Genomic DNA, 27,575 nt, shown 5'->3' on the forward strand with positions numbered 1-27,575 from the left:
AAATCATGCCCCGTGAGGAAATTGGACTAAAAGAAGTGTGTAACGTGATTCCACTTTTATAAAATTCTAAAAGACACAAAGTGTCCTCCGTAGCTCCAATGCAGATCCGCAGTTCCCTGGAGAAGGGAGGATTGCGAAGGGCCCTGAGCACACTCTGGGAGGTGAGGATGTCTGCTGTCCTGACACGGTGCTGTTTGCACAGGCATATGAACGTCACAGCTACACACCTAGAGGACTAGCAGTTATTGTATGTCCGCTGTATCGCCACAAAGTTGTTCTAAAAAATAAAATCATGTTAACACTTTCACCTGTCAAGGGCTTCTCATGCTTCTTTGCACATCCCTTATTTTAATCAGAGTAGGAATGCATTCCCCTAAGAAGACCGCGTGTCCCCATCTCCCTGGGAGGTAGGTGTAGAAAGACTAATGCAACGAGATGTAAACAGAAGTGTCACAGATACTTTTGGAAGTCTTCCTAAACAGGAACAACCCTTCTCGTCCTCCTCCTGTATGGAATGAAGTCTGTTGGCTGGAGCTCCAACAGCCCTTTGGGGCCACAAAGTGACTTTGCAAATGTTAACCAAGAATTGAAGACAGGAACATAGGAGCCCAGGTCCATGATGCCATGCTGAATTCACTGTTAGTCCTGGTCATCCAACCCCTAGATCTTTTTTTTTTTTTTTTTTGGTACCAGGGATTGGACTCAAAGACACTTAACCACTGAGCCATATCCCCAGCCCTTTTTAGTTTTTGAGAAAGAGTCTCACTAGTTTGCTTCTAACCTCGATAAGTTGCTGAGGCTGGGTTTGAACCTGCAATTCTCCTGCCTCGGCCTCCTGAGCTGCTGGGATCACAGGAGTGCACCACTGGGCCCAGCTCCCTGAGACTGTTTTTTTTTTTTTTCTAAGCGAGAGAGAGAATTTTTTTAATATTTAGTTTTTAGTTTTCGGTGGTCACAACATCTTTATTTTTATGTGGTGCTGAGGATGGAACCCAGCGCCCCGCGCATGCCGGGTGAGCGCTCTACCACTTGAGCCACATCCCCAGCCCCCCTAGACTTCTTTTGTGAGAAATAAACTGTTTACGCTGGTTATTTGGGGCCTTTATTAGTTTTATACGCAACTGAACTGAATCCTGAGAGCCCCTCTCCATGACCTTTGGTGTGGTGATGTGACTGCGAAGACCCTGGAAAGGTCAGTGCTTGGGACGAGCTGGCACATCAGGCACAAGAGAAATGAACAGCGCTCATGCCCCATGCTGGCTGCCCGCCCTGCCCCAGCCCGGCTGACGAGGCAGACTCCCTGGGCCCCTTGCTGTCCTCGGCTCTCCCTCCTTCTGGTGTGTGGCCTTCTTAGTTTCCTCATCTCTGAGCGGGACTTGAGGAGCTCTCGACACACCCTGCCTCGTCACACTTTGTGCTGAAAATCAGCGTCACGCTCCACATCGCAGCTGCTACCTTCCGAGTCCTGCTGTAGCTATGTCATGTGACCTTTTATCAAGCCACGAACTTGAGGAGGGCAGGGATTGTCCTCCTCACTTTGCAGAGCAGGGGGCTGCCGGAGCGAGTGACTGTCAATATCACCAAGAATTCCAAAAGAATTCCAAAGAAAGGACTTCAAATTCAAAGAGGTGCAGGCCGAAGGAGCTCTGTGTGCTGGGTGTTTGTGGAGCGCCTGCCGGGGACAGGAAGTCCCAGCACAGCACGCCAAGGTCGTGGGAGACACGGAGACCAGCGGTGGGAGCCCTCCATCTGGGACCACTAAGTGGGCAGCCCTCCGGGGTCAAGCAGGGGCAGCAGTGAGACAGCTCTGCAGACGGGATCTGCTTTCAGGCCAGCAGAGGACCCTCATGTCCCCTACCTTTTCCCTTGGAATCCCGTGAGTTTTGACCAGCTTAACCAGCTCCTCTGGACACTGTGGAGCAAGGATCCCTGATCTGTCCCCACCCACCCAACAGCACCTCAGAGACGGCCCCGGCACGCTCCCTGCAGACGGCTTGCTGTTCCCCTCCACCCAGGAGAGAAAGGCAGCGGCGGGCTCAGCCATTCCCGCAGTGCGTGAGGGTCTCCTCACTGAACCCCACGTGCTCCAGCTGCGTGTCCAGCCTGGCTCCTCACTGCCCCCTGGGCCGCCCTGGGCCATGGAGACAGCCTTCCTCCTGCCTCAGGCTAGAAGTGCAGCCTGGTGGAGCCCCCAGGCCGTCCCCACCAAAGCTCAGCCCTCAGCTAGCTGGCCATGACCCGGGGCAGGCCACCCCCCACTCTCAGCCAGTGTCCCCTCGGTGAAAGGGGAGGACTGTGCAAGTCCCTTGCCCAGCCCTGACACATGTGAGCCATGCTGCCAATGACAGCTACCCACACGTGGCCACTGAGCCCTTGAGCCGTGGTCCAAGCTCCCTGAGCAGTGGGTGCGAGCCTCCAGGTGGCACACACACGGATGCCCCAAGAGTAACTGCTCGGGTCCTGCTGATAGGATTTTGGATACATTTTATAAGTTCACGTTAACTTGACTCTTTAAAGGTAGTTCCAAGAACACTAAGTTCCCTCTGTGGTCCCTGTGGCTGCTACCGCCAGGCACAGGGTCCCTCCAGGAGCCTACACACTGGGGGTTCACGCAGGGCAAGCAAAAAGGGGAGCGCCTGGGGCCAACCCTGGTCACCTGGGCTGGCTGGGGATGCAGGTCAGGGTTCCTGATCAGAGGTTAAGGGCAGAGGCCCTCAGCAGGACTCAGGGGGCCCCTGAACTTGAAAAATGACCCATTCATTTTTACCAGCATTCCTTCCACGGTGACTGTCAGAGGCCAGAGAATCACAGGGACATCAGCTGAGTGTGTCACTGCAGATTCCCAAGTGTCACTGAGGCTCAGACCCAACACATGCTGAGCTGGTGACTGGACTTAGACGTGGTGTGTTCCTAGGCAACGTCTGTACTCCTGCCGCGGACACGCAGCGGGGTTCTATGACCACGGGTTCCTCTGGCCCTGTGAAGCTCCTTCAGGAAGGTAGAGACATTAGTCTGAGACGGGTCCCTCTGCAGACCAGAGGGGCCTGTGGCACCAAAAATAAACCGATTGCAGCCTACGGAGGAAGGTGTGGCTTCTGCAGCCTGGGTGCTGGCACGTCACAAGCAGCAGGCACATGGCTCCAGGCAGGGCGCGGGCTGCCCTCCTGTAGGGCCGTGCCCTCCGTGGTCTACCCCAGGCAGGCTGCTGTGGAACGGGAGGACACAGTATCTCACCCCTGTGGCCTCACACACCAATAAGTGGGAGAGCCCACTGTCATGGCTCCACAACGTCCTTCCCTGCTCCACCCGGGAACCACCTTTACTCAGAGCCCCACCTGGGGGTGGGCACCAGGAGGGAACAGGCTCGGAAACAGGTGGGTGGTGGGCCTCCAAGGGACTCTTCCCCAAGCCACGCAGCCTCACCACAACTGTCACTAGGGTACCCTTGGAGCATGGGCACTGCCACCTGGAGAGCAACTCACGTCCAGGAGCAGGCCTGCCACTCACCCCCACACTCTCACCCAGTACTGCAGGCAAAGTGGGGGGCACAGGGGGGGACCCTAAAGCCATAGGTGTAGATGCTGAAGCCAAACAGCCTGCCAAGGCCCACGCTGCCAAGAGAGGGAGCAAGGTCCGCTTAGGGCCAGTGCTGTTTCCCAGACAGGCCACCAACATGGACACCCTTAGCAGACGGAGGGACCCCTACAGCACACACCAACACTGACTGCTGAATGCACTTTTCAAAGGTGTTCAGTTCCAGTTCTCTCCCCAGAGTGTGATCAACCACTGCAGACCCAGAGCCCATTGGTAGGACCGGACACAGTGACTGTGACTGGGCCTGTTCTGGCCTGTGGAATGGGGGCCCTGGGCCTGCAGAGCTCGGGACCCTCGCCAGCTTTGTGGGCCCCTTCTGTTTTCTGCCTGGAGATTCAGGCAGGATTCTGTGAGGGCCCCACGGCAGGCACACTGAAGGCCACGGTCGGCTAGAGACCCGCCCAGCTCCAGACGCCCTACACATCCCAGCAAAGCGACAGGCAGCGCCTGTGGGGTCTGTCGAGGCCACTGAGCCAGCCACAAATGGGCTTGAGGACGCCCAGCAGCAAGTTGCCTCCGACGGCAGCAGGGCACTCGGAGCAGTAGGGTTGCGGGTACTGCGCACACCGCAGATCCAAGGTGCACGTGGTCAGATCCACGAGGTCCCTGGCTCTGACCCCAGCCTCACGGGACAGCTGATAGGCAGGGTTCCCTCCCTAGGCCTGCAGAAGCAGCACTGTCAGGATCGGATCCCAGCGAGACCCCTAACAAGCCCCCAGAGACTGCAAGCTGGTGGGAAGGAGCCACCCAAGCTTGCAGTGAGGGAGAGTCAGCCTTGTTCACCCTGGCGAAGTCCAGCCCTGTCCAGCAGGAGACTTGGAGGGCACTAGGTCCACTCTTGGAAGCCATGGTGGCCAAGAGATGGACGCAGTCCAGCACCCAAGGCAACCCGGGCCCACCACTAGATGGCAGACACGCCCCAGACAACCTCCGGCCCCTTCCTGCAGCTCGGAGCTGAATCAGCTTCCCCCTGGGAACCGGAGCGCGGCCACATTCCTTAAATACCCTCAGTGGCCAGAGGCAGCGTGACAAGCGCAGTGGTCAAACGTGAGCACCACACTGAAGCTAGCAGCTCAGAGACAGATGGAGGCCTGGCCCTGGCAGGATGCACACCCACCACTAGCCACCTGGTGAGCTGGGAGGCAGAGGCCAGCTGGTCTCCCTGGACCAGGCTCAGGCTGGACTGCATGGCTGCCTGAAGCCGCACAGTCCACTCTAGGCAACACCCCAGAGGCACCAGGAGACCCAGCCCCACAGCCCTCCTAGGAAAGGACACAGCACAGGCTGCGCAGAAATGAGCTGGTCTGTCCCAGCGTCCTGCCCTCACCTGCCCCTCGCCTCCCCCCATCTGATAAGAACAGAAGTCTGGGTTTAGCGCTCACTCACGTGGCTCTTATTTTGGTTGACATATATATGCACCCACATTAACAGCCACACCCACAATCTAGCTGGTGGCTTCACTTCATCCTGGGCTCAGAATTGCTTGTTCTCAGCGCTGGGGTAGAACCCCAGGCCCGCGCGTGGCCCGCAGGTGCCCTGACACTAAGCTACACCCCCAGCCCAGACATCATTGATGGCTGCTTCAGAACAAAAGTCTGAACATCCCCCTGCACCAAACAACCGAGACCCGCCTCTCTGGCTCTGTTCTCTCAGAGCTGACTCCCCCCACCCTGCGTCCCCTCCCCTCTCTGACCTTGAGGCAAATCTTAACAGGAAGGAGTCCGTGCCTCGGCTGGCCTGCACTGAAGCAGCCCTACTGGGCCAGGCAAGGCCGGCTCACAGCACCTGTGATGGGGAGGACAGCTGACCCACTCAGGGCATCCCTGGGTGGTACTCGGGTGGGGAGACCCGAACCACAGCCAGTACTGGCGTGCAGGGCCTCTGCCCACGGCACAGGTGAGCCGGGAGGCGGCCGTCCAGCTTGGTGATGGACAGAGGCATTTGAAACACTGCAACCAGCCCGGTCGGTCCTGCTGAAGTCCCAGATGGGATGACATGAGTCACAGGAGTGCCAGTGGCCAGAGGCAGCAGATCACTATGCTCATTAATGAGGATCACAGGGAGCCCAGGAGACAGAGATAGGTCGGGCGTCACTGGGAGACCAGGAGACAGGACTAGGGTGTCACTGGGAGCCAAGAGACGGGGACTAGGTCGGGTGTCACTGGGAGACCAGGAGACGGGGGTGAGGTAGGGTGTCATTGGGAGACCAGGAGACAGGGATAGGTAGGGTGTCACTGGGATCCAGGAGGCGGGGGCTAGAGTGGCAGGTGACCTGGGTCTGCTGCAAACAAGGACAGGCTCACGCTCACTCCATAGTGCGGTAAGCTCCTGTGGCCCACGTGAGCCCTCTGCACAGTCAAGGTGCCTCTCCTCACCCGCGGCGCGCCCCTCAGCAGTGAGTCTGCCTAACGGGAGACACCAGGCCCCCCAGAAGCCTGGGCTTTCTGCATGACGAGCGGGGCAAGCCTGCCGTTCCTACAGGAGCACATGCTCAGCCAGGGTTCCTGCACCCCAGAACACAGCTCCTCTGCAACGGCGGGGCCCGGCCGTCCCAGCCGGCACCCACAGGCTCTTCTGACCAGACACCATGAACAAGGCCAGAGTGGGGTCTTTTCATTCAGTCTTTATTTACAGCAAAGTACATATTTTCTGTGGCCACCAACAATTAAGGGGAAGCAAGCATCTCCAAGGGAAGGAAAGCTGAAGTCTCTGAGCCACTCGCTGCCCCAGAGCTGCAGACCCTGACCCCAACCCCGTCACCACACCCAGTACAGGAGGGACGCCCAGGGACAGAAGCCTAAAGGGGCTCTGAGCTCCAGGGCTCTTAAACGTGCCCTTCCCGGCCTGTGCACTCTCTCAATGTGACACCAAGTATGTTTGCCCGCTCCCCCTGAGAAAAGGGTATCCTACATCCAGACCTGGGACAGGCACCTGGGAGACTCCAGGGCAGGGGACTGGCAACCTACCTGGGCACGGCAACAAGCCCAGTCCCCAGCCCAGGAGCAGCAGGAGTCAGGCTGCCCACGATGGCTAAGTGGGGCCAACGCTGAACGTCTGGATTCCTGGGGACAGGAAAACCAGGAACTCCCCACCCCTCCCTGGCCTGTCTGCGCAGGTCCTCTGTGGGACCTATGGCTGCTCTTGGGGCCTTCCCTTCCCGCTCCAAATCAAAGGACACCTGAGGCCACAACACGTGCCCTCCTCAGATGCCTGTCTTCCCTACACCAGTCTCAGCTGCCCAGGAAGGAACGTGCCCAGCTGGAGCTGCACTGGTGTGGACGAGGCCCGGCCTCCCGTGTGACACTGCCTCCTCCTGTGACACTGCCTGCTCTGCTCACCCATGCCTCCTCCACCACAGCCCAGAGTGCCAGGGGACAGACCCCGAGGCCTGCGGTCTAATGACTCTCCAGTTGTATCGGACATCCAGAGACTTAAAAATCCAGACCTGGTTTGTCTTACAGGAAGCTCAAGTCCGACACACAGGAGGCTGGAGGCTGGGTTGCCACAGAGGGTGGACCCTACCCCTGCCATCCCCCTCCTGTCCTAGGCAGTGTGTCCCACCCCAAGCATGCACTGCCCAGGGCCTCTGGCCGAGCTGTGAGGACTTGTGATCATTTCATGAGGGGACAGGGCAGCCCTTGACTGTGCCCAGGCTGGGAGTGGGTGGCTCAGAGACCCTGGGGGTTGGTCCCAACACCACAGGTAGATGAGGAAGCGGCTCAGTAAGTGAGGGCTCTGAGGAGGAGAACCAGCCCTCGGGCAGTGGGATACATGGCCAAGGCACTAAATGGTTTGGCACCTGGGAGCGTCAAGTAACGTCAGCATCTGCAGGACGGGCTCCGACTGAGCCCGGGCGGGCCCAGCAGGGCTGGGGGCCACATCCTCGGGATGCTAACCCAGCCTGCCACCCACCCTGCACCAGCCATGACTGTGGAGAGGCGAATCTGGCCCTGAAGCACTCTCCAGTGCAGCCACTCGCTGAGGACCCACCTCAGAGCCAGGCGGAGCCCTCGAGCTTCCCTCCCAGCCTGCATGGCCTCCTGGGGACCTCGGGGGCAGCAGATGGCAATCAGACTGGAGGGCTAATGGAGTGCGAGCGGAGCCAGAGGGAAGCGGGTGGCTAGAGTAAGGAGGCAGACTGCCCTGAAGGCTCAAGAGGCCAAAAGCCGCAGAGGGAGAAGGCTCTGCCATGTCGGCACGGCAGCCACAGCGGGGTGACCGAGGGATGGCCTGCCAAGCACCAAGAGGGTGGCCCCCGTGTGGCGAGCCCTGGCTCTTCTGCAGGTGGAAACTGGGGCACCGGACTCCTCACTCACACCCACCTGATCCCGCGGGGCCCCCAGCTCCTCCGCCTCCTGCCAGTGCGTTAGAATGCACACTTCCTCCCCACAAGGTCTCCACCAAGAGGCTGCCCGTGGGAAAGGGATCACCACCCAGTGCTCTCCACCTGGACTCCAGCTTCGTGCCATGATTTAAATATGCTCCTTTAAAGCACCTCCTCTGTAGTCTGCCTAGGAAGCCCCCTCCTGTCCTGCCACGGCTGGCCAGATCCCCGACCTGGGCACACTAGCCCCTCACTGCATATCCCCCCATCACGTCCAACAAAAGTCCCTCATGTGGACAGCTCATCCCCAGGGCCCGGGAGCTCGGCTGCATGACATTGCAGAGACACAAATGCCAAGGAATGCCACACCTGAGAACCAGCACGTCCTCGAAGACAGGCCGGAGACTCAACTGCACTCCCTCCCTCCCGACTTATCACTTGGAAGTGACCCCCAAGCCCTGTGGCTCTGGCTTCCTGGGGAGGCCAGAAAGAACTGGCCAGCAACCAGAGGTGGGGCAGGGCCAGCAGCCTCTGCAGACCTGTCCTCTCCCCTGGGACCGATTCTAAGTTGAGAGCTCACTAATTCACACAAAGGAGGACACAAGTCCCTCCTTCAAGCACCCAAGCTTCAGCTCCTAAGGGCATCGCACAGGAGGCCATCAGGCTTCGACCCCGCTCCTGCCGAGCTCCTGGATGCCAAGCCAAGGAGCATTAGCCGGCCCACTCCCCACAACACAGCTGCAGCTCCAGGCCCCACATACACAGGCCAGGCCCCTGTAAAATACTTACGGCAAAGAGCTGTACAGTATTTGTACATTTACACAAAAATAGATCCTTTTATATATATCTCTCTCTACGTATGTATTTATAATTGGTTACACGTTGGATTCATAATCAGGCATCACCAGGAGACGTTGGCACGGTTTGTTGCTTAAGCTCAGGTCAAGTTCTGTTGGATTTCGCCGTTCTGAAGTATAAACAGGAAAAAGAAAATAATCAAAGGCATTTCATCCCCAAGGTGTTTTCCTAAATACAGCGATGTCAGAGGAGATGGTGTGTACAGGTGAGCGGTGTCTCGGAGGCGGGCAGGTCTGCAGAACCAGGGTCAATGCGGCCGGCTGCTGGACTCCGATGGCTGCCTCTTACGTGAAGGGGTGTAGCCGTTGAGGCAGCCGTTGGTCTGCCGCTTGGAAGGCCCTCCGTTGAGGATGTCCTGGATGTGCTGCACGATGAGGTTGATGGCCACTGCAGGACAGAGAGCAGCAGGGTTGGGAGGGAGGGAGGCCACATGCGCAGGGCTGGGAGCACTGGTGGACACAGTGGGACAGGCTAGAGGGCCACAGTGGGACAGGCTAGAGGGCTGGGGTGGCAGGGGACACAGGTCTGATGTGTGGACAGGCACACAGGAAGCACAGGCAAGGCACCCCGGGAAGTGGCATTTGCAGCCAAATCACAACCTCCAGGCCTCGACGGGCTACCATGATGTCCCCTACAGGAGCACATGAGGAGGAAGGCAGACAATGCCAAAGAAAGGGCTTCTCACCAGCGAGGACCAGAGTGCCCCGCGGCAAAGTAACCAGCACAACTCTCCAGAGAGGGCAGCTGGCCCTACTTCTGACACCACCAGTGGGCCATGAGGCCCTTGACTAAGGAGCCTGCCACCTAGAGAGGGCAACCCCAGGAAAAGGGCTTTTCCTCCCTCAAAAGCATAGGGCAGAGCCGCATGCATGGCCACCAGAAACAAAATACACCCCTCAACCAACTGATGCAAATGTCACCAAGCACGGAACAGACACGGGGTGCTCCTGCTGCAATCCACACTCATCTGGTCACCAGACACAAAGGATGGCCCCAGCTGAGGGCCATCTGCCCACGAGCAACCCTGTACTGCCACTGTCACTGTCATGAAGACCAGAGACAGGCTGAGGAGCCTCTGCTGGCTAGAGATCATGTCAATGTTGCTTCTCCTGAACACGGTGACCGTACCGTGCCTGTGGGTCAGAATGTCCTCATTCTTCGCCGCGTGGTGATGCCAGGCATGGTGGCCCACACCTCTAATTCCAGGGCTGTGATTTGGATACAAGGTCTCCCCCAAAAGCTGTGTGAGACAATGCAAGGGAGCCTGGAGATGAAATGAGTGGGTCTCGAGAGCCTGAGCCGAATCCATGGGTCCATCCTTTGGGGTCTGTACTTTAATCGAGGCCAGCCTGGGCAACTCAGTGAGACCCTGTCTCAGAATTTACAGGGAGGGGTGGTGCTTGGGGGTACACCTCAGTGCAGAGCACTTGCTTGCCTAGCATGCAGGGGACCTGGGGCACAGTCCGCAGTACTGCTTTACAAAAAAAAAAGGGTCACCATGACAAATTCCCCATCCACTCAGCCAACTGTGTGAGTGCGCTGCTCGGGACTGAACCAGGGCCGCCCACACGTGAAGCAAGCACTCTTACCACCGAGCAGCACCACCATTTTGTTGTTGTTGTTGTTTTGTTTGTTTTGTTTTTAATTGTAAGGCAAGGTCTTGCTGAGCTACCTGGACTGGCCAGGAACTTGCAGACCTTCTGCCTTGGTCTCCCAAGTCACTGGGATCACAGACGTACACCACTGCACCTGGCAATCAACGTTTTAAATGGAGGACAAATGAAAAAAAGAGAAGACAGGGTCCTATCTGACAGACCAACTCTGCCGCAGACGCCAAGTCAGGAGCTGGGTGGGCTCCCAGGCGAGCCAGCACCCGCACACAGCACCCAGGGGTCTAGCCGGCTGTGTTCTGCGGGCACTCACGAGAGCAAATCCTCTGCGTCACACTGAGGAGGCGGCCTGCTGTGCAGTCAGGTGGCGAGGCACCCAGGGGTCACCCTGGGCACTAGCAGAAGGCCACGGCTCCTCCAAGGGCACAGCCCTTGCCTGCCCTCACACACTGCACACCACTCAGGGCATGATCCCGAGACAGGGCTGCAGAGGGCATGCCTCTGCTCCCATCGTAGAGCACAGAGCCCATGCCACCACACCCCGCCCCGCCTGTGGCTGGCAGCCGCAGGGGTGAAGCACCCGCAGGGACTCACCGAGGTTGTCTGCACCTCTAGGAATTATCACATCGGCATACTTCTTGGTCTGTGAAGAAAGACATGCAGAGTGTGTTAACAGAGGGGCTCAGAGTGCAGGGACCAGCCCCTCCCCAGGAACAAGGGCCAGCCTTCCTCAGAGCCAGGGAGGAAGGGAGCAGGCAAGGGCAAGAGGAACAGGGCGAAGGTGTTCCGTGTCAGTGAGGGCACTGGTCCCGACTAGGCGGCACCTGAAAGCAACCCACGATCCGACTGCTCATCAGGCGCCTGACCTGGATGCACTCCATCCACGTTCCAGCAAACCAGGGGCCTCTTAGTTCCTGGGCTAGCCCAACAGTCTGTACCATGACCTGCACAGAACGTGGGCCAGGCACACAAGGGCCCTAACACTAGGAAAGAGAGGAACAAGAACCACCGGGCTCAAGGGGGGCCAGGTCATCTGGGCTCTGACACAGTCTGAAGGTGACGGGACTTATCCCCAGCCCAGGAAAGGCCAGAAAAGGCCCGTGGCCCCCGACCAGCTTCCCTGGCTCTGTAGGCACACTCTGCGCCTGCCCAGGCCACACACGCGCCTGCCGTGTGAGCAGCCTCACGGTGAACTTCCACGCCAGGCGCTGGCACACAGTCCTGCCAGGCCCAAGGCCAATCCAGACAGGTCTCAGTCCCAGGCTTGCGGAGGAACAAGTTGGTCTTTCCTGAGCAAAGTGGGGCTGACAGTGGGAATAAGCAGCAACAACCCAAAAAGCATTTGTCCAGAATCTTGCACTCCATTCCAACTAGGTTAATGGCAAAGTGGTGTCTGACAATAAGGTCACTCTGGGTTTTTATTATTGAGTTTAGAGCAAGAAGGGCCTTGGACAGCTGAATGGACGCAAAGCTTTGCACAGCTCCTGCGTCCCCTCGGCTGACGGACAGGTGGCAAGGCTGCTCAGGCCAGCTTAGAAAGCCCACCTGTGCTGGCTGGAAACGAGTCAAGTCCAACCTGATGTAAGATCTACCAACAGACTTCAAGAGACAGGCTGGGAAGACAGCTTCCCAGGAGAGGAGAAAGAAGCTGATCACCAGGACAGGCCGAGGAATGCCCAGGCCCAGGCTTACTCCCACCCTGCTCAAGGACTCTCCAGACTGCAGTCCCCAAAAGACCTCCCTAACTCCCTCACCAGCCTCCACCTCCTCCCGCTGGGGCTCAGTCATGAATCACCAGGGGCTCAGCCAGGGTTCAGCCACCCTGGGTCATGCCCCAGTCTCCAGCAGGCTCCCAGCAGGCCTCTCTGGGTCCCCAAGGAAGCACAGTGTGCCCCAGGCTGAGGGCTGGCTTCCAAGGCCCTCGACCCCCTTCCTTGTCTCCACAATGTCTCACCTCAGCATTCCCAGCTGCCTGGCAGGACTGGAGGGCACAAGAGGAGGCTGAGAGGGCCACCCTGCGGCAGGCTAGGGACCACCCTTGGACCTGACAGCCACACCACCTCGCACGAAGTGCAGAACTTGAGAACCTACAGAGCCAGCAGGAGGCCTACATGGCCCTCACTGGCTCTCAGAGGAAGGACAGAAGGACGGAGCTCCCAGGAACACACAGGACACCAAGCACCTAAGGCGGCCCTCTCTTGGGACTTCAGGGTGGAGATGCTCGGAGACAGGAAGGAGATTCGAGCTGGGGACTGCAGCGACTTGCATGCCTTTAGTGCACCACAAAATTAAGTGTACATCCAACAGAACAAGCCACAATGCAACTCACTGGCAAGCAGAATTCCTCAAAGGCAGGCTTGACGAACGTGATATACTGAGACAAAATCTGTTCAAGGTCCCTCCCTCTTTCGCTGATGTCCCTCAGTACTATAAGAGAAGAAAAACAAGGATCAATAAAACAGTGTGGGGGCCACCAGGCATCTGCCCGCGGGAGAGCAGGCCCTGGGCTCCTTTCACTCCCACAGGCCACAAGCTGGTTCCTCACCTGTGAGAACAGGGCAGCAGCAGCTTCAAAGAAACAAGTTATGCATCTAAGTCTTACTTCCCCGGATTTCACCAAAAATATCGCGGGAAACAGAAGACTGCCTGGCCCAGAGCCCGCAGCGTTCCTGTGTCAGCCCACAGCGGGCCCAAACCAGACTCCAATGTGAACTGCACACCCAGCACGGCCCTGAGGGCTGAGGGTCACAGGCCGCAACCAGGACCCAGGCAGGTGGTGGCTCCACGCACCCTTCCCACTCGTCTTGTCTGGAAGTCCAGCAACCCCCTACAGCAGGTCAGGTGAGTTCATTTTTTGGCTGCCCACAGCCACCTGGGCAGGGAGGCCTTGCCCACTTCAGGCATAGAGGTTTGCAAACTGAAGGACTGTCGTTATTGAAAGGACACAGTGGCCCGGGGCAGAGAAGCAACCCAGGTGGCACAAGACTCGGCCACCACTATCCTCGCCTAGTCCATTTCATTCAGGGACTTTCGCCACTTTGTTAATTCCTTTGTCAAAAAACAGAAAGGGGGCCGGTAGCCCTGGCTCTGCCACTGCACCCCGACCTCCTTCAGCCTCTGCCCCTTAGGCAGTGAGCCCAGAAGGTTCCCTCACCAACACGGCCCTCCGTGGCTTGGGATCCTGCTGCCCAGCTGCTGTGTGTTCCAGCCAAGCCCAAGGTTGCCACCCCACCCACCATCAACTGTAAGGGGCCCTCGGCTCCTTCTCCCACATTTCTCAAGTAACGGCTCGAGTGTGGGTGAGACGCACCAAACGCACACAGGCAGGATCTGAGGGTGGACTTCTGGAAAGCCGTGTGGGAACAATCACTCTGCTTACACTCGCAGGTTTGGACCAGGAAGGAATGGAGTGGCTCTGATCCCGCCTCCCAGGACAGGAAGCCTGCCTCCCAGAGCCACCCCACAGGGGCAGCTGGCTTTCATACCAGCTCTGGTTATGCAAAGTCTGTGGTCCCCAGTGAGCCAGGACTTGCCTCACACCCACTCTGCCTGTCCACAGAGCCCACTGCCTCCTGCCAGGAAGCAGCTTTGTCCAGCCTTGCGGCAAGTCCCCAGATAAAGCCCACAGTAAAGGAAGCCCGATCAAAGGGGCGTCAGACTGGAGGAGAGCAAGTACCCTGGCACCCAGGAGGCCGGGGCTCCCCACAGCCCTGGTGCGGGCTCTGTTTCGCAACACAGGATGCGCATGGCTTCCGCACTGTGGGAGGCCTGAGCTCCTGTATGGCCAGGACACCCCACACATAGCCTCCTCCGCCCCACTAGGTCCTGGCTCCCTGTGTCCTACAGACCAGGATGCTCATCCACTGGGCTCGAGAAGTGCCTGGTCATGCAGAAAGCAGATGTGCATTAGAGTCACATGAAGAGGGAGGGACAGGGAGGGAGGGGGAACGGAGAGGAAGAGAGGGACCGTGCCTCAGGAAAGCGGCCAGAAGGCTGTCCTGGCACAGGAACCCTGCAGATCAGAAGGCCCGGCCCAACTCTGCAGCCAGAGACCCCGCAGGCACCGCCCACTGCAATGAGAAGCCTGCCCCTTGACACAGCCAGAAACAGGACACGCCACGGGCTGAGTCAGAGCAAGGTCTTGGCACAAACCAGAACTCCTGGGACTCATAACTGGCAGCTGTCCACAGTCTGAAGCCCACCCATTTGCTGGGCCAGGACAGGCCCTTTGAGAGGTCGGGGTCAAGCTCAGGAAGTGACAAGTCTGCCCATGATCCTTGCCTGGCCTCCTCACTTCTGCCCTTCCAACCCAGCACTGCTATTCCTGGCCTGATAAAGCCAAGAGGAATTCAGGAGGAGCCACGACAAGGACAATCCCTTGCTGGTCACGTGGACTCACATCAGCAAGTGGCTGAGGAGCTGGGTCACCCATAGCGAAAGAACAGACTGCACATCCCACAGACCCTGCCTCCCTACCTGAGTGAGGTGGCAGGAGGGGCATTGGCAGCCCTGCTCGCCCTGCCCATGTGCCCCCTGCCCTGTACTCCGGGTGAGCAAGGTGCGGAGCTGGTGAAATAGGGAGTACCTGGAAGCCACGTGCTGAGTACAGGAGCACCTCTCCAAGGCAGAACCCCCACCAGGGCCGACTCAGCACGGGATCATGTGCGCGGCAGGGCGTGGCGAGGAGGGGGCTGGAGTGCTCGAGCCCCACAGCTGCTGCTGCTCATCCCTCCCTCTTCCTCAGTACCCGGTGCCCCCCACACCCATGCCAGGCCCTCTGTGTGTCCCATGTGGAGAGAATGGAGGCTCAGGGTGGAGCACGGAGAAGGCCCACCAGGTAAGAAGGAAACAGTGAGCAACTGCAGCGTCAGGGTGCACGGGTCAGCAGAGCTGGGCCCGAGGCCCCCAGCGAGGGGGCTCTTCACTCCTCATGGGGATCTCATGCCAGAAGAGGACACGGGAGCTGAGCCCGCACAGTGAGGGCCTGCTGGGTCCCTCCCGATCCCCACCCCTGCTTCCTTCCCCAACACCCTGCACTCCCGGCTGAGTGAGGCCCAGCAGCAGTGACCACATCAGTCCAGTGGTGCCAGCTCCCAGGATGTGGCCCCTGCAGTCCTACAGAGAGCCCAGAGAAAGCGCCCCAGCCACCCGAGCACAGGGGCTTCTATCTGCCACACAGGCCTCAACTAACAAACCATGGGCCGCCCCACGGAACCACTAATCCTCATGATACTTGGGGTGCTCATCCAAGATGATCCTCCGATAGGAAGAAGAGCCCAGGACCAGTCACTCCTGACTCCGCTCTGTACCCCAAGCTGCCTCACTGGTCCCGGCAGGAGTACCCACAGCAGGCGAGGGGGGGCCCAGGCTGGTGAAGCAGAATCGAGGGGTGGAGGTTGGGCTGGGGCTCCCGTGACCTACCCACAGAGCCACACGACCCTACCCAAACAGAACCGCACGGCTAACAGCAGGCCTTTCCCACAGTTCCCCCAAGGACACCAATGCCTGGGGTGTCCCAAGAGCTGCCCAAGCCACAAAACAGGCTGGAACTCTGCTGGGACCAAGCACAGGTTCCCATCCTGCTCTTCTCTTGTCACGTGGTGTTCTGCGTCCCTCCCGGCCAGGGGCAGAAGTGGGGCTCCAACTATGTGGTGGTCCTGCCCCTCAGAAGGGCCCACCTGGTGGTTTCTCCATGTTTCCCCAAGGCCCAGCGGTTCCACCGACAGCTCTGACAATGAGACCACTCCTTCCGATGGACACAGACCCGGGATCCATGGCTAGACTGCCCTGGCCAAGCAGCCGCCCTCGCTGCCCCCTCTCCTCTTGCACACAACAGGGACGCAGACTTGGTCACCTTTCATTCCCCTCCCCGCCACCTGTCCATCACCATCCCAATTCCTGCTCTGCTAGTACCTTCTCTTGTCCCCTCTCCCACCACCTCCGTGACAGCCTGCCTCAGTCCAGATCCACAGATGGCCTCCCAACCGCCTGCAGCTATGTTTCCTGTCAGAACGACCGTCCAACAGAGAGCAGCAGTGCTCCACTCCCCTGCTGTCCCCGCCCGCCAGCAGCCAAACCAAGTCCTGGGCCTGCAGTGGCCCCCATTCACCGGCCCTGCACCTTCCTGGGTTACCTCTGCCATCAACAACCCCATCTAGGTCCCAGGCCCCTAGTGGACCACACCCTCCAGAGCTCGGCCCCACCAGAGACCTCTGCACCTCTGGCTGTGGGCACAGCCTCAGCAGAGCCTGCTTGGCGCCATCTGGAAAAACTGGCAAAGCTGGAGCGGCAGTGGTGGGAGGGTCACCCGGAGCTGTGGGGACAGGTTCTCCCATCTCCATGGCCTGTGGCTGAGCCAAGGTCGAGACATCCATTAGGGGGCTTTAGGGACCACAAGGAACTAGTGTTTAGGCACCTTTCCCTGGTATGACAAGCAGGCAGACTTCTGGTTTCAACTCAGTGACCTCACAGCCTGTCTCATCCAAAACAGCCAGTGACTAACCCCTTCTCAAATGTCACCAAGTGTTTGGGCGGCAAGACACCCTGGGGTTGGACTGACGTAGCTAGGCTCGGCCATGTGGACACACGTCTACCCTGGGAAGGCCCAGACTTCTGACTCAGGCAGGGGGGTGGGGAGGGCCACTCATGGACTCTCAGGTCCCCTGTCCCCAAGGTGGCCACCAACAGGGCTTTTGGAACACACCTCTTCGGGAGAGCCGGGTGTCTGCATCTGTATCCACAAAAAGTTTCATCTGGAACAGGTCTCGAACCTCCTGGGAATAGAAGGCCAGGATCCCTTCGAAGAGCACCACATCCGCGGGATAGACAGTGACCGTCTCCTCTTTCCTGCAAAGCAGAGGAGACAGGTCAGCTGGGGGATCGCGGTCGCAGCCCCTGCCCTGGGCAAGTTCCTGCCCTCCACAGACTCAGGCGCAAAACTAGTGTTGCGTCACTAGAAGAGGTTTAAAATAAAAGGCATCTGTCCTGGGAGTTCTACCAGGGCGGCCACTGTCCACACATGAACTTGACAGAACTCTCCTGCAGAAGTACTCCGCTTCTTCCACCGCCAAAGATCTGCAGTGATCGGAGCCTCTCTCCATCAAGACCCTCACTCCACCAGGTGCGAAGACGCACACCTATAATCCCAGCAGCTCAGGAGGGTGAGGCAGGAGGATCACGGGTTCAAAGCCAGCCTCGGTGATTTAGTAAGAGTCAGTGAGATCCTGTCTCCAAATAAAACATTAACAAGGGGGTGGGGATCTGGCTCAGTTGTTAGCTTCCCTGGGTTCAATACCTGGTACCAAGGGAAGAAAAAAAAAAAGACCCCCCCCCCCCGTCCACTGCCTTGGTAGGTGCGGCACAGGCCTCTTCCTGGGCAGCACCTGCTCCAGAATGGCCTTCCTGCACAGTGGAGCTCCTGGGGCCCCCGCTGCTAGCTCATCTGTGCTCCTTGGCCTGACATCCATGCCCTGCAGGACTAGAACCTGAGGCCTACCTGGCTCCTGCCTCCTCGTTCAGCCGCTCACACACACCTACCCATCCCTCCTGCTCCCCAGCTGTCTGTGTGCACAGAACACGATCCCTGAAATGCTTCCCAACTGTCACCTTGGAAATCTCTTGCCAACAACCTCTCCCCAACATACGGCTGCTCTATGCAACTTCTGGAGGTGCCCAGCCTCCCCTCAGGGACCACACTGCAATGCCTCCTCCTGAGCTTGGGCAGGGACGGACTCGGTCACCAGCTTACCACACCTTACTAGTTAGTTAGTTGGTGGAACTCACTCCCAGGATGCCCTCCTGCTGTGGTTCCAGGCTACTCTGCCGTGAACACTTGGAAGGCGACCGTGAAGCACAATCCACAGTGCTCAGGAGACCATGTGCTGAGGCCAGATCACTGAGAACACCTCTCAGCGTCACCAGGGGCTGGGAGCTGGACAAGGTGTGCTGGTGCAGGGGTCAGGCTGGACACTGATGTTTGCCCTCACTCTCTGGCTGCACTTACCAGCCCCAACATTCAGATCAGCTGCAACTCCTACACTGAACCCCTTTATTCCTGTATCATCTGGGAGGGTCGCCGGCTGACACGGGGGCATGATGCCTGGCGTCCTGGGCTGGGCACCTCCCTCATGGCGACTCCTGGCTGCCTGCATCTAGAGCCCCATGCCCTCCCTCTTGGCTTCCTCCTCGGACAGTTCCTTGTCATGCCTAAGGCACCTGAGAGAGGTGCAGGCTGGGTACACACTGCGTTAAGGCTGAGCTGCACAGGCACAGAGCTCGCAGAGACGGCTGGTTCATGATTACAGGGACATCTGGTAATAGACGAGTTCTAATTTCCTATCCACACTTCAACTCAAGAGAGAATGGGAGAGAAGAGCCAGGAGGGAAGAATGAAAAGTAGACAGGAGGGCACGCACAGCACCCAGCTGAAACTCCAGAGGGCCGCGAGGAGCCCAGAGCACAGAGGAGCCACGCCGGTGCAGTGTGCTCTCCAGGTCAGCATCGGCGGGGACGTCCCCAGAGCTGCCACGTGAAAGCTGGGTCAGAGTGAATAGAGAGTCCTACAAGGGCCAAAGGTGCCCGGCATCAGGTAGCAGGAGGGAACTCCCCAGGAGCCCGTTCCCAACACTCAGAGGGAGGAGGACACATTACCCAGCCAGCATCTGTTTCTAGTCAGGGCCACCAAGAGTAAAGCTGTGCTGAGGAACTGTTTGGCCTGGGCTGACAGGCCTCCTAGAGTGTCTGATTGATCCTAAGACCTGCACCTGGCAACCTCCAACCCCCACACCCCTCCACGGTCCAATGCCAAGTCAGCAGGAGAGCAGGAAGAAGGGCTCTTTGTTCCTCCTGCCCTTCCTCCACTGTCCTCCTTACATCCTGTTTCAGGAACAGCTTGGGGTGTGGAGCCAGAACTCGTGTGCAGCCCTACCCAAGCACCATGGAGCATGCCCGCCTGACCATCCAGGAACGCCCCCCACAGGCAGCCAGGGCACAGGGCCATATCGTCCCTCCACTGGCAGCGGCAGGGTGGAGGACGGGGTGGGAGTGCAGTCCCAGGCTGCTCTGGGTGGCGGGTACCCACTTACCGAGAATGGGAGACGAAGTCATACACGGGAATCTGGACTGTTTTCCCTTCAGTGATTTCTTTGAGAGTCTTCAAAATGAGTTCATTGTCAAAGGCATCTGAAGGAAGTCAAACCGTCAGAACGTCTTGATTTAAGTTAATTCCTCCCATGACCATGCACTCCAGGCCCCAGGTGGACGTGAAAGCTGCCTGGCCTCAGGCCAGCCAAGTGAGCTGACCGCAGGTCTCTGCCCCTGATATGCATCCCAGGCCTGCACCATCCTCCCCACCCCGAGTTCAGCCCTGGCCTGGGACTGGCACATGCTCGCCAGGAGGCCAATGACTACGGACACCAGGAGCCCTGTGCCTAGCTAGACCACTGAGTGCAAGACACACCCAGGCAGCCACCCTGAGCCTGTGTGCCAGCCGATGAGCTGGACACCTGCGGTGCCCACGGGTGGCAGGTGACAGGTGCAGCGCAGGCTGCTGCAGCTTGGCAGTGGTATGAGGACCCACTGTCGGGTCATTTGCGGCGGGCCCACCTGAGGCCCAGGCTCTCACAGGTCCCCAGACATCCATCAGAGTGACAGTGTGTCACGAGCCAGGCACAACATCAGTGTCTTCCCAAATGCTTCCCAACTGTCACCATGGTGCTTCTTCCCCAGAAGCCCACAACAGCCCTGCAGGGCAGTTCTCGAGTCCCCGTTCAACCAGGGGAAGCCCAGAGGGCAGCACCCTCCCCTGGCAGCACTGAGCCACCTCCCCGCCCTCCTGACTCACCTGGGTGATCAAAATTGAACTGTCCCTTCAGGGCTTTGGCCTTCTGGTCCGACGTAAGGACACGGTAGAAGCTGTCCTGGCTCAGGATGACCACCTGCTTCTGGTGGTAGTCCACCTCGTTCTGCCCCAGGAGCTGCACGATCTTGGCACAAACCGAAGACTGCAGGAGAGAGAGAGCACGTGGGGGTAAGGGGCAGCGTGCAGGCAGGAAGAGCAGTTGCTGGGCTGCCACGAAGCCCAGGAGGGCTGCATCTCCACAGAGAGCAGAAAGGCCCAGGCTGTGGCTGCCCAGAGGCCAGCCCTCTCCTCCCTGCAGTCCCTGCACTCGGGTACCATGGTGCAAGATGGAGCAGACAGGTTCTGCCTCCTCTCCCAAAAATACTCTCCCCAAGGCCACCACAGGACACAAACAAGGCAGCAGAAAGTGGGCCCTGATGTGCTGACAGGATGAGGGGCCTGGGCACCTGTGGGACATCCTCTGTCCCTGCACTCGCAAGCCTAGCCAGCCTCAAAGCCAGCCAGTGGAGGGCTGGGATGGTGCCCTCGCTCTTCTTCTGCGGGCCACTTTTGCTCTATCTCTAGCCACAGATGCCACCCAGTGGCAAGCCAGGGCCTTTCCACAGACGTGTGCCACAAGCATCACCCATGCCCAAGGAGCCCAGAGCGTCTCAACCACCTGGACACTAGCTCCCAGTGAGCAGCCTGTGGGCTCTGAGCTGCGCCTGGGGACGCACACATCTGCCTGTCCCTCCCAATACTGCAGGCAGTGTGCAGAGAGGGCCATAAAAAGTGAATTCAAAGCAAGGAGGTACTGAAGGGCTCATTCAATCAACTCGTTTCTTTTTTTCATTTGATACAAAGTTTAATTTTAAAATGTCTATATTACAAAAATTCTGGAAGCCATAACTCAAGGCTCCTTGTGGAACTGGTTGACCTAATTACAACAGATGCAAAATCAGCATATTTAGAGGTATTTGAGGTTCAACCTTAGAAGGATTTTTTAAAGTTACAATTCTTACAAAAGCGTTTGAGCATAAGGAAATGGGCCACTCCTGTTGCAGTATGAAAATAAAACTGTCTTACACAATGTACCCTGTTGTACAAGCAGTGACACAGAACTTGGAAGAATCTTGGAGGAACAGTAACATGTGGTGGCACTTGTTAATTATTTGTGGGTGATTTCCTTAGCTTGCGTGACTCTTCTTCATATTAATACAGATGAGCATTTTAAATTACTTACGACTTTGGGACTGCATACCTGACCCCCCCCCCCCCCCCCCCCNGTCTTGCTGAGCTACCTGGACTGGCCAGGAACTTGCAGACCTTCTGCCTTGGTCTCCCAAGTCACTGGGATCACAGACGTACACCACTGCACCAAATCTCAGAAGGTAAAACTCGAAGGTGACTTTCATCCAAAAACAATTATAAACCAAGTTTTTAAACATCTGTCTGCCAATAATTTCCTTTTCCTAACTGGCAACTGTGTCCTACGTTCTCAGGTGGTCGGAGAATATTGTGTACCTGTAGCCTCTACTAGCAGAGAATCCAAAAGAAAGTGAGGGGTGGGGGTGCCCCTCGTAAAACTAAAGGGAGACACTGAAGCAGATGAAAGGGCCAGGGGAGGGAGGCAGGGAGCGAAAGGGAAGTGCTGAGGAATGATACTGTTACTGTGCTCATGAACAAATATGTAACAACAAATCCTGCCATAACGTGTGACTACAAATCGCCAATTAAAAAATGGGGGGGGATTCCACTGAGAAGCCCGGAGAACAAAAATGAAGAAGGCATTCGTGGTGCCAGTGATTCCTAAACGGCCATTCGGGTCATGGCGTTTTTACTCTTCAGTTAAACCCACTAAATGTTGCTAATATGAGCGGCAATCCCACCAACAAACAGGCAGAAAAGCTGTCCCCCTAATGTTGCAGCTCAGTGTCCCTAGCCAGGCATGACCTGGGCGTGCGCTTTAAGACTGGGCTAATAAGCAGACGTAACAGCAACTCTGTCTTTACCCACTGCCCACCTGGGTGTCTCCTTCACGCCAGGTCCCCTTTGCCCTAATCCTGTGTGGGGAGGGGCACAGGGTAGGTGAGATGGTGGAATGAGACGATCATCACTGCCCTAGGTACATGTGTGACTGCACAAATGGTGCAGCTCTGCATCATGTCCAACAAGAGAAATGAAAAGTTGTGCTCCATTTGTGTACACGAAATGAAACGCATTCTGCTATCATGTGTAACTAACTGGGGGTTGGGGGGATGGGGCTTTGGTGCACACCTGTAATCCCAGCAACTCAGGAGGCTGAGGCAGGGGGATTACCAGTACAAGGCCAGCCTCAGTAACTTAGGGAGAACCTGTGTTAAAATAAAAACTAAAAAGGTGCTGGGGTAAGGTGCTCAGTGGTAATCCCAGGTTCAATCCCCAGTACCACCAAAAAAAAAAAAAAAAAAGGTATGGAAAATTTTACCCTATGTGTACCTGCCCACAATTAAAAATAATTATTACAGCCGAAGGTGTCTCTTGCCATGTGCTAAACCCTGGGCTCGGTGACATCATTTAGTTATTAGTTGTTCCCTGTGATGGGAACAACTGGTAGGCCAATTCTGTGGACAGAACACCAGGGCCCAGAAAGGCTGGGTGACTCAGGCACAGGCAGGGACCAGGTTGCCAGCCCAATGGGCCAGGACCCCTCCCAGGCAGGCAGATGCAGTGCTGGGGACCTGGACTCTGCCTCGCCTTGCAGTGTATCTGGAATAATCCTGTCCTTGCCAGTGTGGCACTGAGAGAGGAGGACAGGTCTGCCAGGGCTGTGGGCTGGTTCTGAACACAAAGTCGAGATGAGGTCAACGCAGGATCTCGGGAAGGAGAAGCGGAAGACCAGGAGAGCGACTCAGGACACCTTCATGTGTGCAGCGGCGAAAGACTTAGTCCATCCCATCCCCAGATGAGGGAACTGACCGAGTTAGTGCTGAGGTCTCATGGTGTCGGCAGACTTCAAACTGAATCTAACCAACAATGACAAGTAGCAGGGGGCTTTTCAGAGGCGAGGAGCCTTGGGGACGAGGCCTCACTGGTGGGACCAGCCGGCAGCAGGTCTCGCTTTCCAGAGGGTGTGCACACAGCAGTCCTCCCTTTCACCCTCTGCTCCTCCCGCCAAGTGAGTACACGGCCGCCCCTCCAGAGGACACTGTGACACATGCTACTTGGAAGCTGACCCAGAACCTTGGCCCAGGGCTGCCAGCCTTGGCAACTATGAGCAATGAAGTCTGCTCCCCACAAAAAGGCCCCACAGCAAGGACCTTGTCACAGGGGCAGAGCCTAACACAGTGAGGTAACAAGCCACTTGTCCAGACCCTGTTGACAGAGGGTCTGTGGCTGAAAGGGAGGCATGAGGCCATGTGGACTTGCTTCTGAAAAGCTGGGGGCTTCCTCCTAGTCCACAGGAGCCACAAGGAACTCACTAGCCCAGCCCTCCCAGGGGGGCCGGCAGGACCCTCCCAGTCACCTGCCAGCCTCAAGGTATTTCCCCAGGTGTCAGAACAGAGTTGAGCAACCTCCACCCTCCTGGCAGCACCACAGGAGGCCCAGAGGACTGGGCCAGCACTGGATGAGAAGCCCCCCAAAAGCTCCGGCTCCAATTCCTGACCTCTAGGCGGGTCCTACAGAGGAGTCCCTCCGGAGAAGGCCCAGAGCTGAGGACACATCTGAGAAAGATCCTGACCATCAACAGGCACCAACCTAAGTCCCCGGGCTTTTTGATGTGCTGACCAACTCACTGAGCTCTATGGCTGAAAAGGGGCCTTAAACACTCCTGGGTTCATAAAACTCAAGTCTGGCTCGGCACTCTTCACAGGCACCAGCGCCGCCGAGACATCAAACTGGATCAGAACCAGCTTGGACTGGCGAGCACTAGTGGGCCCCCCCTCAGGAACACACTGCACATCAGGGACTCCTCTACGATGTCAGCTGCCCCTTAGGATCTGAAGGAGCTTCCAGGAACCCCCCAGGCCCAAAACCTGAGGATGCTCAAGTCCTCGAGTTTGCCCACGGCCCGTGCACACGCTCCTCTCTCCTTCACAGCTCCCTTCAGAGGACTTCCACCCTAAGGCAACACAAGTGCCACATAAAAGGTGCCAAAAGTCCATCGTGCTTGGTGAGCTGCAGCCTGAGCCTGTTACACAGGGACAAGAACCTGGAGACAGAGGGCCAGCTTGACCCTCAAAGCAACCCTGACATGGGTCTTCTCACCCCCATCCTGGGCATCAGGAAATGGAGCCAGGGAGGCAGACCTGGCCCAGGAGCACAGGTTTGGAGAACGGCTGGCAAACACAGCCTTCGCCCTGGCAGGCCAACTGTGGGACAAGCGCCCTTCACCACCACAGGAGCCGAGGGAACCTCTTCCCTCCCTTCCTAGGGCCACAGTGGCCCTGTGACCAGGGCACAGGGCCACAGCGTTCAGCCCCAGCCAAGCTCATTCCTGCTTCTTGTGAGCTCTGCAAAGCCCCCGCTGGCTGGGCCCTTCAGAGTTGACCCTTCCTCGGTAGGAAAGGCTGTCTACAATGCCTGTGCACATTTGGGAGAGAAATAAGAGGATGGCGCTGAAAACCTCAGCCCACGGTGCAGTCACCGGGTGCACCTTTCAGAAGGCAGGAGACTGGAACCCAGCAGCCCAGTGCAAGGAGAAGGGAGAGCACAGCGTGCCCTGTGGGGGCCCCTGCAGTGCGTCCTGGGCTGAAGGCCACTCAAGGGCAGGCACCATGTGTGGATGGACCGCACCAGAGCACTGTGCTGGACAAGGCACATCTGGGTTGACTCTGCCATTCCACAATACCTCTCCAAACTGGAAACCGAGGTCAGACTCCCGAGTCGGCACAAGTTCTCACTTCCTCTTTAGTTCTCCTCCAGCAGGTGCGAGGGACAAGAGCAGGTACCCAACAGCCACTGTGTGTCCTGGAGAGATGGTTTCCTTCACTATCTTTGAAAACTCAATTTATAGCTGGGCACAGTGGCACATGCCTGTAATTCCAGTGACTCGGGAGGCTGAGGCAGGAGGATCACAAGTTCAAGGCCAGCCTTAGCAACTTAACAACACCTTTCTCAAATAAAAAGGGCCAGGGTGCAGCCCTGTGGCAGAGCACCCCTGGGTTCAATCCCCAATACCATAAATGGAAAACTCAATGTACTACTTACTCCTCACAACTTTTGAAGAGAAGGGCTCAAGTCCTCCATAACAGCCCCAACTCCTTCTGTGTTTCCTGCTAGATTCTGCCATACCTATCATTCACCAACACATCCAGGGCACCAAACCCCAAAACGTTAAGGAAAAAGCCAAGCACAGTCGCACACTCTGTAATCCCAGGTGCGTGCGACGCTGAGGCAGGAGGATCATGAGCTCTGGGGGATGAGGCTCATTGGTGAAACACATCTGCCTTCCATCCCCAGTACTGGGGGAAGGGGGTCTGAACCACAGGGGACCACAGAAAACAACCCCCAAAGCTACAAAGACCATGTTACTGTATGAAGGACAGAGAATTCGCCACTTTGGAAGCTATCACAAATTATCAGGGTTCATCCACCATAAGAGAGAGAGAGAGAAGGCAGTCATGCTTTGAACGTCATGACCATCTTTGACTAATCTGTGAAACTGAAGTGCTGCTGGCTAACTCTTGTTTAGACCCACACAAGTATTCCAACTGGCATGGCGGGTCCAGGAGCAGCTCATGAGCAGCAGAGCACCTGTGGGCCTTGCACCTGGCCTGACTGGCCTCATACAGCAGCAGGGCCCTCTGCACACCTCACGCAGTGGTGCACAAACACGCACCTGCCACATGAGCCAGCACCCTACTCCTGGGCCTCGTCCAGTGAAGGAGCACCAGGCCACAGGGGTGTGCAGGAGCACTCGGATGTGTGCAGGAGCACCCGGGGAGCTCTGCGAGCAAGGGCTGCCCAGAGGCCCTCCCCCTGCGCCCCAGCAGGAAGCTGCCGGTGGTCTCGACCACCTGGAATCTCCAGTCAGGCAGAGACAGAAGGAAGGAAGAAAAGAATACCGCGCCACCCCTACTACCCTACATGTGACAGAGCTGCAGGAACAGAAAGGACCTGGTGGCTAGTGGGGTGAGGGACAAGGGGACCTGTCTTAAAGCCCATGCAGTGAAGCGGGGAGGCTCAGAGAGGCTGTGTGTGAATCTACAATCACCTCAAAATAAAAAGCACAGTGAACATAAAGTGAACGACCCTCTTCTGCTTTTTGTCATTTATAATCCCCAAAACTCAGCCCTCACCTTTCAAAATTCCTTCTTCCTCAAAGTACTGCTAATTAATAATTGATTGGTGTGAACGTCTCTTTCCCTTGGGGCAGACTGAATTGGAAGTGGGAGCCCGGGACAGGCGGTGGGCTGAACCTCTACCCTCCCAGAACCTCAGCATGTGACCTGGCTTGGGAAGGGTCTCGCAGGTGTGATAAAGACACCAATCTGAGCCAAGATGATCCTGCACTAGGAATCAGGACAGGTGAAGGTGCAGAGAGGCGGGCAGAGTCGCACCAAGACAAGTCTGGGACCGGGGTCTGTGCTAGAGACAGCCCCTGGCCAGAGAGAAGCGTGGCCACTCTCCTGCCGACCCCCCAGATTTGGCTCCTCTGGACTCAACTAAGGTCACAAATCTCTGTTGTTTCAAGTCTGGAGGGATTTGTTCCAGCAACCCGTGGAAACTGATACACCTGCCAGATTCAATTTGTTTAAAAGTTTCCTTTCATTTTTTGGTACCAAGGATTGAATCCGGGTGCTTAATCACTGAGCCACATCCCCTAGATCTTTTAACTTTTATTTTGAGAGGTTCTTGATAAGTTGCTTGAAGCCTCACCAAACTGCCAAGGCAAAACTTGCAATCCTCCTGTCTCGGCCTCCTCAGTCACTGGGCCACCAAAGGAGGTCTGGGTTTTTTTCAAGTCACAACAGATGTGAGGGCTTCCATCTACTAAGTACCCCCGCACCGTTTTTCTCCCCTCCCAGAAGACACATGCCCATAAAGACTGTGCATGTCGTTACAGTTTATAATCTTTTCTTGCATAACTGCTTACTCTGATAGTAAACGCTTCTCTGAAACTCCTGTGCCTGCTTCACCAAGCACCCCAGTTAATCATTATCACCCACATGAAACAGACCCGCTGAGCAGACGGCGTGCTGTCCCCTGGGAGACAGGAGTTGCGCAGATCCAGCAGTGAGCTTCAGAAGTCTTCAAAGCCAGCAGCAATCACTCTGGGCAGACGTGTGAGCAGCAGCATCTCAAGGCTTCTGCCTCAGAAATGCCCAGGGCGCTTCTGGGCAGAGTGAGTTTTTAAGAAGTAAGACAA

The 27,575-nt window shown here is 57.3% G+C and overlaps 1 protein-coding gene across 1 annotated transcript in view; it reads right to left on the reverse strand.

The window, feature by feature from the left end:
- Positions 1–6,197: 6,197 nt before the first annotated feature.
- Positions 6,198–27,575, reverse strand: part of Uck2 (uridine-cytidine kinase 2) — a 28,795-nt gene continuing 7,417 nt past the window's right edge. Inside the window, exons 2-7 of the mRNA XM_048810098.1 lie at positions 20,228–20,387; positions 19,470–19,566; positions 17,090–17,232; positions 12,716–12,813; positions 10,981–11,029; positions 6,198–9,163 (exon numbers count right to left, since the gene is read on the reverse strand). Of these exons, the coding sequence (XP_048666055.1) occupies positions 9,024–9,163; positions 10,981–11,029; positions 12,716–12,813; positions 17,090–17,232; positions 19,470–19,566; positions 20,228–20,387 (687 nt within the window). The 3' untranslated portion in view covers positions 6,198–9,023. The remainder of the gene's footprint in view (positions 9,164–10,980; positions 11,030–12,715; positions 12,814–17,089; positions 17,233–19,469; positions 19,567–20,227; positions 20,388–27,575) is intronic.

Source organism: Marmota marmota, unplaced genomic scaffold (genome assembly GCF_001458135.2).
Source record: "Marmota marmota marmota unplaced genomic scaffold, marMar, whole genome shotgun sequence".
Classification (NCBI taxonomy): domain Eukaryota; kingdom Metazoa; phylum Chordata; class Mammalia; order Rodentia; family Sciuridae; genus Marmota; species Marmota marmota.